The sequence below is a fragment of the Phyllopteryx taeniolatus genome, chromosome 1 (assembly GCF_024500385.1).
Source record: "Phyllopteryx taeniolatus isolate TA_2022b chromosome 1, UOR_Ptae_1.2, whole genome shotgun sequence".
NCBI lineage: Eukaryota > Metazoa > Chordata > Actinopteri > Syngnathiformes > Syngnathidae > Phyllopteryx > Phyllopteryx taeniolatus.
In genome coordinates this window covers 48,625,059-48,640,043 of record NC_084502.1, presented here as the reverse complement: position 1 = coordinate 48,640,043, position 14,985 = coordinate 48,625,059, and the positions used below count along the sequence as shown (strand labels likewise).

Below are 14,985 nucleotides of genomic sequence, written 5' to 3'. Positions count from 1 at the left end.
ATGACCACTTCATTATGTTTATTTGGCTACAAAATATCTATAGTATCTAACAGAAATCTCAGATAAAGCAGCTTAAAAGTATTTTCTTTTACTGTTATCTTATGTCTTTTGTTGTAATGTTTTAAATGATCTTATGTTCCTTTTGATATTCTTTATTTCACTGTGAAGCACTTTGAGCTGCAATCTTTGTAGTAAATGTGTTATGTGAGTCTGCATGTGGAGTGACTGGGCCTGAGTTGTAGCCGAGAGCTAATTTTACCTAATTTTAATCGTGACCACGATTTTGGCTGCCACGATTAAATCAACCTGATCGTTGGGGATATTTACATTTTCAAATTCGTCCTCTGCTGCATACTGTGTCTAATCACTTTCTCAACAAATACTCAGCCATTCACCAGCGGGCAAACACGTGGTTAAGGCTTGATTAAGCTGCCTATAAATAACAAGCGAGTGCACCCTGCAGCAGGGGCCTAAAGTCACTCGGTTGACTGATGAGAGCGAGTCGTGTCGTTAGAAGAAAAACTGGAGATGAGGATCATCATGGCGAAGACATCATGGTCAAACAAGATAAAAGAATATTTATTCAGTTAGTCCTTTGTAGATTTTATATTTTTTAGGTATTTTTTTTAAATGTATCATTTGTTAGAAAATGATAATCTCTATATTTTAAGGTTTCATTTTGCACTTAACACTGTTAACATTAAAAAATCACGTTTTCCTTTATCATAAACTTTCCCCATAAAATTAATGATTGTGATGAATAATCGTGACTTCAATATTAATTTAAATAATTGTGAGTACCAATTTGGCCATACTCTTGCAGCCCTAGTATAAATGTGTATTCTGCTACCACTTGTGGGGGGGCGACTGAAGTGCATCAGCGACTGTATCATCCTAACCATCCTACGAAGGCATAACAATATTAAAGCTACTGGTAACTCGTACGACTCTTGTTCGATACTTCATACCTTTGTGCAGTTATGTTCATAAATACATAATTTGTTGTATTCGTGAAACCAACACGCAATTAACGCATCTATTGTTGTTCCTATTCTTAACCGTTTTCCCGCGATTTGGTCCATTTATTTGCGAATGAGAAAGGGACGCTCACTTTTCAGTGTCGACTCCGTCCAATAGACAAGAAGACTTCATTTGAGCCAATAGCGCGCGTCTATGAGCCATCTGATGGCCAATGGGTGTTGAGCACAGTTGCTAAAATAAACCAATGGGAGACTAGCACCCTTGTGCGACCAAAGCTGGGACTGCCGGGCTCAAGTCGCCGCGTCTCCACCCGGCTGCTCTTTTTGGATTTCTGCAATGGCGGAACAGCAGCAATTCTACCTATTGCTGGGTAACCTGATGAGCCCTGACAACAATGTCAGGAAACAATCAGAGGTAAGAATTCCACCGTTCCAGTAAGTTTTCACGCCTGCCAGGTGGCGTGTGTTCTTGTGCCTAAGCTAACCGCCCCGCTAGTGCGTCAGTTTTGGTAGCCCACGTGCAATGGGAGCCAGCATTGGGTAGTGGTCAGCTAACACTGCAATGCTAACCCCTGGACCATGGTGCGTAGTTTTGTGAGCGCGATTAAGCTCCGAAACAGGAATAGCTATGGAGACATTGGCAGACTTGCAACCGCATACGCGCTTTCGTGTCGTTCCCAGTCGTTGCCAGTCGCTTAAATTGGGTGTAAAATGTCCCATGGCGGTGAAGAGTGTAAAATCTGTGTCAAATCAGGGAGGCGTCGAGCTCGCAGAGTACAGGAAGTAGCATGGAGCTACACAACGCAAGCTTCTTCCCGGTGGCTAACTTGCTTAGCATTGGCTATTAGCACTGTTCAACAACGACTATGAGGGTCATTTGTGTTTTTTCGAGTAAGGACTTTCACAAATGGCATTCATAAAAAAATAAATAAAAAAAAAAATGTGACGGAAGAGAGAGATTAATGTATAGCCCTCGATTTGTTTGACGTGTGTGTGTGTAAAACTGCTCAATACGTTGTACTTGATTGTCACCCTGAGGCACTCTGTTAAAAAGCAACCCTTCTCAAATCATTCACCTGCCATTTTTATAATCCTATCTTGACTCGCTTGTTCGGTTTCAGTCGTGCTGTCGTCTTTACTTTTGTGCACAATGACGACGCGCTTGTCGCGCCAAAGCTTTGTTACGAGTGTTCTCCTCTGCAGTACCCAAGTTTTTCTTCATGTCAGGTTTTTTTTTTTTTTTTTTTTTTAAATAAAAACCTCTGTCACCAGGCATCAACGCTCCGACTTCTTTAAAACGCGGATTTACTGCCTCGATGCTAACTACGCTCACCGGATTACTTTGATTTGATCCACCTGTGTGCATCGTGTCCACTCTACGCACTCTGTGGCCCTTTGAATGTCATGCAGTCAGTTTAAATTGGAAGTGCTGAATAGTCACATAAACCTGTTCAGCTTGCAGAACTTCAGGTACCCCTGTAGCTTGTTTTACCGAGGAATCTGTAATACGTTGTAGTCGTCAATGTTTGTCCTGTGTAAAGAAAGGCTCACTGTAATTTTTGTGTGTGGCTTTGACAGTTTTAGAACACTAGACAGAAAACAGACGGGTCATCTGTTCAAACCGGTGTAGTGGTAAGAAAGTGTTTTGTTTCCCTTTCCTCTGAGAGTCACTCATGTTTCAGTTGTAAATGTGTGGCAGTGTGAACTATCATACACAAGTAAAGAATGCCTTTTCCTTTGTGAACATGGTGTTCTTCCAGACAGACAGACAAATTTTAGTCTGTCTGCATCGACGTCACTGCCGGTCCGAGTGCCCAACTCTGTTTTAATGCCAGTATCTGATACAGGATTTGTCCTGGCCCAAATTGAGGCGGACGTGGTACCATTCTGCGCATGCTGTATTTAAAAGTATTTTATTATTTAACTTGTTCTTTTTAATTAATACTTTCCTGAAATGTAAAATAAAAATAAAAGAACCTCGTTTATTAATCAAACGTGCTTTGTGTCGAGTTAAATATGGCCCTGTTAAAATTCGTCTTAGAATAATAGTCTTAACCCAAATTGTTTAATTTTTCTGATTTTTACATCATAAACTAAGTGCAGAAAATAGCCTCTCCACACCTGTAGTCTGGACTTTTTTGCGGGTGATTGCAGTTACTAGGCTCAGGGCTTGCACAATGTAGCTGGTGTATTTTACAGAGAATGCTTCCCACAGTATTTCTGAGGAAAGTAAATTTGTTCAGCCACTGCGGAGCAAAACTGCTACCTCAGCGTTTTGCAGAAAATCTGGAAAGAGCTGTTGCACAGTTGTCACTAGACTTGACGCCGATTTGATTGGTATCGGCTGATAATTAGCAGTTTATGCTGATCTGCTTTGTCATAATTCGCCGATCAGCTCTGCAAAAGACATTTACGCCACGTCGCTGTCGTGTACAGTATATTCAAATCCAAGTTTAGTTTATTTTTAGCCTTGTCGTGTGTCTGCAAATATCTGACCACCAAAAGTTGTTTAAAAAAAAAAAAAAAAAAAAAAAACATGCCGGCGGTGTGGGACAGACAACACGTAATGCCTGGCTCAGACAACAAGACAAATTTGGTCTTTTACGATCACTTGGCTTTATCTTGTCAACTCAAACGCGACTGGATACACTTGTTACCACGGCCACAAACCCAACAATCGATCGCGTCGTGTGTATTATAAGAACAAAGTGTGTGCTGGTGGTCACAGATGCTCGGGAGAGGACTTTAATTCAAGGCTTGCTTTTGAGGTATGTTCATGTACTTTTAATACGATACGGCTTTCAAGCAGGCAACAAAACGTTATGTAGCCTAGCAAGATAGTGCTAGCACTAGCGGTCGCGGGCGTGGTGGAGCCTATCCCAGCTATCATCGGGCAGGAGGCGGGGTACACCCTGAACTGGTTGCCAGCCAATCACAGGGCACATACAAACAAACAACCATCCGCACTCACATTCACACCTACGGGCAATTTAGAGTCTCCAATTCATGCATGTTTTTGGGATGCGGGAGGAAACCGGAGTGCCCGGAGAAAACCCACGCAGGCACGGGGAGAACGTGAACTCCACACAGGCGGGGCTGGGGATTGAACCCCGGTCCTCAGAACTGTGAGGCTGACGCTCTAACCAGTCGCCCACCGTGCCTGAAGTTATTTGGTTACAATAAAATTTAATTACAGTAAGTTAGCACCCATTATTTCTGCCATGTTGTGATGCTGGTTTGACCTGACTGATTAGAATACATGATCTGACTAGAGCAGTGATTTCCAACCTTTATGGAGACGAGGCACATAATTTTACAATTTACAACTCACGGCACACTGACAAACTGTCACAAAAAGTGATGCATTACTGTATGTACTTCCTGCCATCTAATAGAAAACCATTCATTTGTTCTGCCTGTCACTATGCCTCACTGGCATAAATGGATGAGCAAAGATACATTTATTGTAAATATAATTTTTTTGAGCAATTAAGTACATGTGTATATACAGTAAATAAGCCATAAATGGACACATTGCTCCATCTTGTGATCGGATCGGTGATCAGTTATCGTTTTTTTTAAACTCTCTGGTGATTTTATTTTTTTTTAAGACAAGGTATCGCAGTACTTTAGTACCAGAATACTGCGCAAAGCTATATGGATTGTTGACTGCAGCCGCCGCTGTCACTCTAGCAGTACCTAAAACCCGTAAGTATCGTGATTTTTTTTTTTTTTATTATTATTTTTTTTTAAATATATATATTTTTTTGGAAGACAAGGTATCGCAGTACTTTAGTACCAGAATACTGCGCAAAGCTATATGGTACAATGGTGACATTACAGAGAACTGGATGTCTCTCTAGAATTTATTGGAGGGTGGGTGGCGACAAGATGAAACTGGTCAGGGAGGCTGACTGGAACATTGAAGGAGCTGCTGGAATTTCTGGCAAGTACTGGCTGTTTAGTACATGTGACAACAATCTCCTGTCTTCATGCACGTGGGCAATTATTGCTACCATTCTGCTAATGCAAGAAAAAACTTACAATGGTCACTGAATAACTTTAAATGGACAAAAGTACCAATAAATGTTGACTGAAGATGAACCAAAGAAAATCAGACATTGCTTTCTGATTGTGGTTTAACAGAATCATAAAAAAAACAGGGATGGCAAATTACTATTTTTAAAGTTAATATTTTTTTTTCTCATTCAAAAACGCAGGGGCTATAACAGATTTGCATTTCCATTCATTGCTATGGGGAGAGATGTTTGATACCATTTTTACCGATATCAGTAGTCACTCGAATACTCAGATACCAAGTGCTGATACCACCACATTTGTTCCACCTGGAACCATTTGGCCACTGTCCATGTTTACTGCACTAACATTTGTTGCAGATGGACACTGTCGGGCCAGTGGAAAAGCATTGCAAAAAAGTCTGATTTTTAAGACGACAGATGTGTAATTTACATTTAACTTTTTTTTTTAACCTAAAATGGTAATTATCTCGCTAATGCTAATTGCGAATACTAACCATTTAGCCAAGGCTGATTTTTCTCAAATTCTGTAAAGTTTATACCATGCACTCTGTACTGACATGCAGTTTAAGGATAGAAGTCCTGCTGTCATAATGAGAATAAAATGCATGTCAGTGTGGGAAAAAAAAAATAATTCGGGGGTGGGGGATTTTTTTGGGGGGGGATATCTATAGGATGATTTAAAAAAAAAAAAAAATAAAAAAAAAGATAACCGATCACCAATCTGATTACAAGATGGAGTAATGAGTATTTAAATGACTTGTTCATTTACTCTATATACTTGTGTACTGTATATGGAGTATCTTCAAAAGTGTTCATTTTAGACAAAAGGTAAAACATTAATGACCTCCAGGGGGCATTCAATGATTGGCCATTGACTTAAGTTTTCAGTCAGGTCAAACCAACATTACAATATGACAGAAATAATGGCTGCTAACTTAGTGCAATGAAATACCTGTATTGTAATTAAATTACTTCGCACACACCGAAAACATGAGAGCATGATTCAACATGTTTACGTACAGCCGTTAGTGCTAGCACTAGCTTGCTAGGCTACAGAATGTTTTGTTGCCTGCTTGCGAGCCGTATCGTATTAAAAGTACATGAACATTCCTCAAGCAATCTGAATGAACGTCCTCTCACGAGCCAGTTTTTCCATATCTCCCCCCCACACACACTAAATTTGTGATCTATTGTTGTCGCCAGGGTAACTACTGCAGCCGGTGGCATTTAATTTGACAAGATAAAGCCCAGTGTTGGTAAAAGATGGGATGCGGTGGTATCGGAAGACAATTTTATGGCAGTAGTCTGACAAAGTGCAATCGTGAAAGACCCAATTTGTCTTGTAGTCTGATCCAGGCGTTAAGTGTTGTCTGTGTGAGGCACTGCAAAAAAAGTCCCACACCGTCGAATGTTTTTTCACCAAGATTGAAAAACTTTATTGGCCGTCAGATACAGTACAGTATTACAGTACTACATCACAAGACGTGACAAGGCTAAAACTAGAACTAGCTTTTGGATCGGTACACGACGAGTAAATTGTCTTTTGCGGAGCCTTGTCACGCGTCTTGTAGCGCAGTACTGGAACTATCTGACGACCAATAGTTTTTTTCAATCTTGTCTGTTAAAAAACACGTCATCGCTGTGGGACTATTTTGCGGTGTCTCAGACAAACGACAAGTAATTTATTTGCAGTCTGTGCACAACTGAAGTACATTGTGGGGAACGTCATCTAAATGCTGCAACACAAATTTGATCGGGCACCTGAAGAATGTACACAAGGAGTATGCCGCGTTCAAGCAACGCAGTGTGGGGGGGGGGAACATAAAGGAAACGCCAAACGGACACAAACTCTGGACAACACCCGTCCATATAGCCGGGACAGTGAGAAAGTTAGAGTAAGCATATCACTAACAGTATTTATTAGACTTTACACCAATTTTATCGGCCTGATCGGTATCGGCCGATAATTAGCATTTTATGCTGATCGGCTTTGTCATAATTCGCTGTCATTGATCGGCTCTGGAAAAGACATTTACTACGAGTCCCCATCGTGCACAGTATATTTGAATCCAAAAGCTAGTTTATTTTTAGCCTTGTCGCGTGTCTTTTGACTTAGTACTGTAAATATCTGACGACCAATAAAGTTGGTTTAAAAAAAAAAAAAAAAAACCATGTCGACGGTGTGGGACAGACTGCACAGCACGTCTGAGACGGACAACACGTAATGCCCGGATCAGACTAAAAGACAAATTTGCTCTTTCACGATTGCACGTGTCAGACTACTGCAATAAAATCTTGTATTCTGATCCCACCGCATCCCGTTTTTTACAATCATTGAGCTTTATCTTGTCAAATGTGACCGAATACACTCGTTGCGGCGACAACAAGTGGATCGCGCCAACTGTATTATAAGGACAAAATGGGGAAAACTTGGTGGTGGTCACCGGTGCTCAGGACAGGAGAGGATGTTCGTTTAAGACTTGCTTGAGGTATGTTCACGTACTTTTGATACGATACTGCTCGCAAGCAGGCAACAAAACGTTATGTAGCCTAACAATCTAGTGCTAGCACTAACGGTTGTACGTAAACATGTCGCCGTTCTGTCGAATAATGATCTAAAGTTTCGGTGTGGGTGAAGTAATTTAATTACAATAAAGTAATTACAGTAAGTTAGAACCCATTATTTCTGTCATGTTGTAATGTTGGTTTGACTTGACTGATTAGAATACAGGATCTGACTAGAGCAGTGATTTCCAACCTTTATGGAGCCATATTTTACAATTGAAAAATTTCACGGCACACCAACAAACAATGTGACAAAAAGTGGATACATTAATTACTGTATGTACTTCCTGCCATCTAATAGAAGACCATTCATTTGTTTTGTCTCACTATGCCTCACTGGCATAACTAGATGAACAAAGATACATTTATTGTAAATTTTTTTTTGAGCAATTAAGTACACAAGTATATACAGTAAATGAACAGGTCATTTAAAGACACATTGCTCCAGCTTGTGATCTGATCGGTTATCGTTTTTTTAAACTCTGATCGGCCCCAAAAATCCTAATCGTGTAAAGCCTAGTATTTATTAATTTAATTGCAGTAAAGTATTTTAAGTACAGTAAGTTAGCACCCATTATTTTTGTAATGTTGATCTGACCGAAACTTATGTCAGTGGTCATTCCTTGAATGCCCCCTAGAGGTCATTAAAGTTTTATCTTTTGTCTAAAATGTTAGAGAATACTTCGGTACAGAAAATGGATGGATGGATACAGTACTCAGTATACAGTACAGAAGTATATACAATAAATGAACAACCGGCCACCCGGAGGAGCCCACAGGAACCCAATGCCGCCACCCACCACCCACGGGGGGCCCGGTCAGGAGCACTGCCATTAAGCTCAGTGTTAAGTTGTAAATCAAGCAAGAATGGGAAAGAATTCCACCTACAAAGCATAGACAAGTTGTGTCCTCAGTTCCCAAACGTTTATTGAATGTTGTTAAAAGAAAAGGTGGTGTAACAGTGGGTAAACATGACCCTGTCCCAGCTTTTTGGGAACGTGTTGCAACCATAAAATTAAAAGTTAATGATTATTTGCTAAAAACAAAGTTTATCAGTTTGAACATTAAATATCTTGTTTTTGTAGTATATTCAGTTAAATATAGGTTGAACATAATTTGCAAATCATTGTATTTTTTTTGTTTAGCATGTCCCAACGTCATTGGAATTGGGGTTGTACATCTGGGGGAAAAATTACCTCTGTTTAGGAATGCTTTAGGTTACAAATGCGGTCATGGAACCAATTAACCACTATACTAGGGTGATTGAAAGTGGTAGAATGTGTTTAGCATTTTGAACACAAAAATGTTAGCTTAAAATACATGATAGCATAGCCACATCCTTCACTTGCATCACGTCTCCTCCGCGGTGACAAATCCATATTGCTGAGCTGCGGCCTACTTTGTTCAAAATTCAAACCAGGGGAAAAGCCATCAGACTACCTTCTGTTTGGTTGCTTGGCAACCAGTGCTAAATATGGGCAATCTTGCGCCGTGTCTCCGTCGTCCCATCCCTGACTATTGGTCAAAATTCAAACCAGGGGGAAAAGGCATCAGACTACCTTCTGTTTGGTCGCTTGGCAACCAGTGCCAAATATGGGCAACTTGCGCCGTGTCTCCGTCGTCCCATCCCTGACCTGCGCCTGTGCCCGCAATGGGTGCTGCTAAAACCTAGTGCCATGTGTTAAGCGCCTTGAGGTTTTGCAATGGCCCAGCCATAGTCCAGACCTGAATCAGGTCAAACGTGTGGTGTCATCTGAAGAGGGCTGTGCACAGGTGATGCACTCACAATCTGACAGTGTTTTTGTAAAGACGAGTGGGCAAATTGCCACATTTAAGAAGCGCTGCACTTCTCTTACCCTGAAAGACTGAGTGATGTAATATAAGATGAATATTCTGCAACAAATAGTTTGAGGGTATCCATATTTATTGTACATGCTATTTACCCCTAAAACGGGTGCCCAAACATTTTGGCTCAGGGGCCACATTGACGTAAAAAAATTGTCATACGGGCCAGCATGAATTTTATATGCTACCGACGAGGGGAATGCTTTTTTGTATGCTGTCTGCTGCTAGGTAGATCTGATAACTGCCTGACCTGGATAAATGAAGGTTAAAATTAAATGCAAAATAGTGAAATTTGACTCAAACTTTATTCATCAGAATCAACAAACGTTTGCATTAATGTGAAGGGTGATACTGAGCTTTCGACTGCAGTAAATGGGGCAGGTCTGGCTCAAAAGCGGTGGTTTTAATACGAAGATGTCACGCAGGTGGGAGTCACTTAGTCTTGTCCTCACGCGGTTCTTATTCATGTTCATGATTGAGAATGTCTTCTCGCACAAGTATGTCAAGCCAAACAAGCGCAACATTTTCTTAACAAATGTGCGAATCTCTTGAAACCTGTCTTTATCCAGCTGCTGATAAAAGTTGATGAGTGAGTTGTTGGTACCGGTTGCGACACTCCGTGTCACACTGCAGCTCAATGAGCTCCAACTGCAGGTGGGCTGGAACGTCACTGAGATCAATGGAAACGGGAGAGGAAAAAAGCGTGTTCTCCTTTTCAATAGTTGCAAAATCCCTGAAACGCTGTTGAAACTCCTCAGTCAGAGATTAGATGTTTGCGGCATACCTCATTTGCACACTGATATTGTGCGCTGGAAAAAAGGGTCATTATTTCTCGCAGAGATTGGAAATGTGTGGTATTGGGCTGCGTTTGTGACAGGTGGGTTTGAAAAAGTAGCAGCTCATTTGCACACTGATATTGTGCGCTGGAAAAAAGGGTCATTATTTCTTGCAGAGATTGGAAATGTGTGGTATTGGGCTGCGTTTGTGACAGGTGGGTTTGAAAAAGTAGCAGCTTGGTCCGACAGGCTTTAATATGTGAATACAGTTGGCTTATCAATGCATTTTGCACCTGAATGCTTGTGTTCAGGGCGTTCAGATGTCTGGTTATGTCAACTAAAAATCCAAAATCAGATAACCAAACAGGATCGGTTAGTTCTGGCTAAAAATATTCAGACTTCCATTTGTCCTGGAAACGGCGGCCCTCGCTATCAACTTTCCTTTTCTTACTTCCAGTTGCCATTTTTGAAATGGGCAAAAAACAGATCATGCGCAAAACGGCCCTGCGAGATTTAGGCCACAAGTTTACTGCCATCCTGTGGTAAAATATAAAATTGCACGTATTTTGTACTGCCGGTCCACATTGATTTTATGACAGAGGCTTCTGGCCAGTGGAAATATGAACACGTGCCGGATTTGGCCCGGGGACCGGATTTTGGGCATGTCTGCCCTAAAATTTCAGCTTTTTCAATTGAGGTTTACAGGTCACATTGATTATCCACATTTGGAAGATGTCTGATCTGAAGATTCTATTTTTTTGTTTTTGTTTTGCAACCATGGTGCATAACTGCATATCTCAATTGTACCTCTTAGGGGCAAAAAAATAGGGGCATTGTCACTTCAACCGTGCAGTGTAAATCAAGCTGTGCACGTCTCCCTTCAACCGCTGTCCTTTGTATTTCCAGGAGACCTATGACACAATCCCTGGTCAGACAAAAATCACGTTCCTGCTTCAGGCTGTCAGAGATCCATCTGCTGCAGAGGAGGTACGTGCACATCTGTACATGTCTGAGAATCAAACGTGCATCTGTTAAATATTTTGGTGACAAATGTATTCTTCTCACTTTGGCCATAACTGCTTGCTATGAATCATAGCTTTGGTATTGGGGCACTTGTTTATCCTGAGACTATGAGCTGCTTGGTCCCTGCGGCTACCATGCCTTCTCTTTACCTCAAAGCTGGTATTTTTAATCTTGAAATGGGAGAAGTCCGTGAGGCAGTCCCTCCAGGAAAGATGCTGCTTCTGATTAATGTAAATTACAAAAGGGTTGGCTATGTCAAGGATTTGGGGAAAAATAAAAAATAAGTTCACCAGGTAAGAGGTTTTGTTCGATTCTCCCCAGGTCAGACAGATGGCAGCAGTGCTTCTGCGACGGCTCTTGTCATCGTCCTTTGAAGAGATCTACCCAGGCCTCACAGTTGACATGCAGGCAGCTATCAAAACTGAACTTCTGACCAGCATCCAACAGGAGACTTCCACAAATATCCGCAAGAAGGTCTGCGACATTGCAGCAGAGCTATCCCGTAACCTTATTGGTAATATTTGAACACAGTCTGTCTTGGGTTAAAAAATCACAAGTAAATTTTACATAACAGGTTTAGATCATGTTTCTTTTTAAATCTAGATGATGATGGGAACAACCAGTGGCCAGAGGTGCTCAAGTTCCTGTTCGACTCTGTCAATTCAGACAACGTGGGTCTGCGAGAAGCTGCGTTGCACATATTCTGGTGAGAGATTGGTTTGACCGGTGCCTTGTGTAATGCCTTGTTTGTGTGCATGTCCTTAAAGGGGGAACTAAACCCTGGATGTCAAAACTTCATTTTATTGTAAATGTGCATGTTATTTCTCTGATGCTGTTTACATAGATTTATGAAGGATAGACCTAGGTGCCAAAAAGTTTGATCAGAATAATCTATTTGAATAATCACCTCCATGCCATGCCGCCTTGATGCTGTAATTAATGCAAAAGGAGGCAACCTTTCAGAAGGCCAACATTTCTGTTTAAGATCTTTTTGTTGGTCGAGTATTCTAATTTTGTAAAATACTGGATTTGTCTGTCTGGCATAATCAAAATTCAAAAAAAGGCTTGAAATATTGTGGTGAACTAATATAACAAGTTTCATTTGAAGCAAATCATTGAAATGGACTTCAATTTTTTTGGCACATAAATTCTGAGAGATTTAAAACCCCTCATCTACTGTCCTGCAAGGGGCGCCATGTTTACAAACATCGCACAAATGTGACGTATCTGCTCCTCCTCCCGGCGAAAGGGAGGAAGTGACATCACGGTTAATGTAGCTACTAGTTCATTGCTTTACATTTGAGCAAGCCTACTTTGTTAGAAATGGATCGGTAGGAACAGCAACTCTCAGGCTCTCAGCATCAGTGTGCAGACTATTTTTCTATTTTTAAGATTGTGGCGAATCTACCAGGCACCCGCTTAGCTGCTAATGCTGGTGAGCTAGCGCCTTATTCTAGGATTGAATCAATGACAGTGTAATAGTGAGTTTTTATTTATTTTTCAACAATTGAACATAATTTTGTGATGTTTGTTTGTTGGTGGCTATAGTATATGACCGTAATATAAACTGCAGTCAGTACGGCCTCCGGGCACGAAGGCAAGCCAGCCGCCTCAATGACTGTTCATACTAAGCATTACAGTATGACGCAGGACGCTGCCAACGAACTGTGAGGATCAACTTCAAAATAAAAGCCTAACAAGGAATTGCTGAGCAATGTATTATTGGGAGACTGTGTTGGCAGCGTCCGGGGTGTTGCCATGATGCTTTGTTTGAACGATCGTTGTGGCAGCTGGCTTGACTCTGACTTTTTGACTGAAAGCAGAGGTTGATTATATGATTATTTGAACTAATGATAGGGGTGGGTGATAGGGGTGTTGCTTTAATGATATGGAATTTTACATTGAGTATTTATACTAGCTCTGAAAGAAAACAACCAAACAGGTGCAAGGACGGCATAGGAGGAAGAGAGACAGGAGGAAGTGCATGATTTTCAAACACTCATTCATCGAATCAGCGGACAGGATTCACTCACGTAACTCTGTGGGAAGCAAAAAAAATAAACTCTTAAGCTAATGGGCCGAGTAACCCTTTCAGGAGTTTAGCAGCTTAACAAGTGGGTGAATTGAAATAATGGACCTCAATGGAATACATGTAGCGTGTAATTTTTTGCTGGCCAACAGGAAAATGACTCGGGCCACTCGATGCACTTGCTGGCTTTGTAAACGTGGCCAGTTTAAAACCGAAAGGAAGAGAATGGACGGTGCTTTTTTGATCGTATATTCACTGGGGGATTTATTCATTTTGGATAACATTTACAGAGAAAACTTTGCGCTGCCAAGTTCATCCCGGCTGCTGTTGAGGCTAATAGAGGAGCTAGCTAGCATAGCCCTACTGCCGCAACTGTTTGTAAAGTTCACAACGCCATCACTGATCAACCACTGCTTTATTTAAGCCCTGTACTGTTTTACCAGCACCAGTAGGCCTGTCACAATAATTTTTTGAAGTTATATTTTCCCAAAAACTATCATGATAAAGGATGTTATATTTATGCCTGAAAAAAGGGACGCCTTTATTTTTTGCTTTTAAATCGGTATTGTTGTTGTATTTCCTTTCTGGTTTCTCGATTAAATTGTTTTTCTGTATTGTTATGGATCTGCCTGGGTCTGAAATAAAGAATGGAGCTGCAAGACTAGCCTGGTTTACATAGACCCTTCTATGCAGATCATTGGTTTAGCAGCCCAAACCGAACGAAAATGTTCCATATAAACATGAGGTGGAACAAACTGGCTGAATCCAAATAGAATTTCATTCATCAGCCAACACTGCCAAGAGTGTACCAGTCCGCCGGCGTTCCATGAGCCTACTAGTGGCTACTGACACAACCGTCCAACTCTGTCGGCTCACTGTGATCCGTATGCTGGCTTACCACAATGACAATTTATTGAGTCTGGGAAAAACTATCGTGTCCATGTACACTCACTTTGATAATGGCATAGTGCCATAAAAACAACCGTAAATGTGAAATAGGCAAATAACATAAACACCAACTTTGGATTTTATTTTTATTTTTTTTTTACTGTAATAATTCTAATTTGCATGTCACGAATTATGGAAACCGCATGGCTTTTCTGTCATTATGCTAGAGGCTACGATCCCAAACAGAGCATCCATATCGTTGCACAAACGTCGCCAGTTTCTGCTGTTCGGGAGTGGAATGCTTGTTGCATGCCATTTTGAGGCAGCCCCCTACGAGCTACAGCTAACGCGGTTAAATACGATACCGAGCCACAGAGGCAAACGTGCGCCTTACGCCTGTCAAACTTGCTAGAATATTGTTCAAACATCATGTAAATCAACCCATAGTTCTGCTAGTTGTTGCAGCATACACAGGAGACCAGATTCTGATTTCAGGGTTTGGTCATTTGTTCGCAATGCAATTGACGTTATTTTCAGTCGACAGCAGAGGGCGATATTGCCCAACATAGCCGCCCCCTGAGACTGGTGAAAATGGATATGTTTATTTCTTATTCCACAAACCCAATATTAGCCAGAATACTGTGTTGAGGCTAGTGGGACATATAAAACACATTTTTGGCCCAAAAAATGTTTTTCCTTCCCCTCTAAGACATTTGGTGACTAAAGTCTTTATTTGCTCTAGGAACTTCCCAGGAATCTTTGGCAACCAGCAGCAGCATTACATGGATGTAATCAAGCGTATGCTTGTTCAGTGCATGCAGGATCAAGCAAACTCTCAG

The 14,985-nt window shown here is 41.1% G+C and overlaps 1 protein-coding gene across 1 annotated transcript in view; it reads left to right on the top strand.

The window, feature by feature from the left end:
• Positions 1 to 1,236: 1,236 nt before the first annotated feature.
• The window catches only part of kpnb3 (karyopherin (importin) beta 3), a 28,293-nt gene continuing 14,544 nt past the window's right edge, over positions 1,237 to 14,985 (top strand). The window contains exons 1-5 of the mRNA XM_061799921.1: positions 1,237 to 1,395; positions 11,113 to 11,193; positions 11,551 to 11,743; positions 11,833 to 11,935; positions 14,889 to 14,985. Of these exons, the coding sequence (XP_061655905.1) occupies positions 1,318 to 1,395; positions 11,113 to 11,193; positions 11,551 to 11,743; positions 11,833 to 11,935; positions 14,889 to 14,985 (552 nt within the window). The 5' untranslated portion in view covers positions 1,237 to 1,317. The remainder of the gene's footprint in view (positions 1,396 to 11,112; positions 11,194 to 11,550; positions 11,744 to 11,832; positions 11,936 to 14,888) is intronic.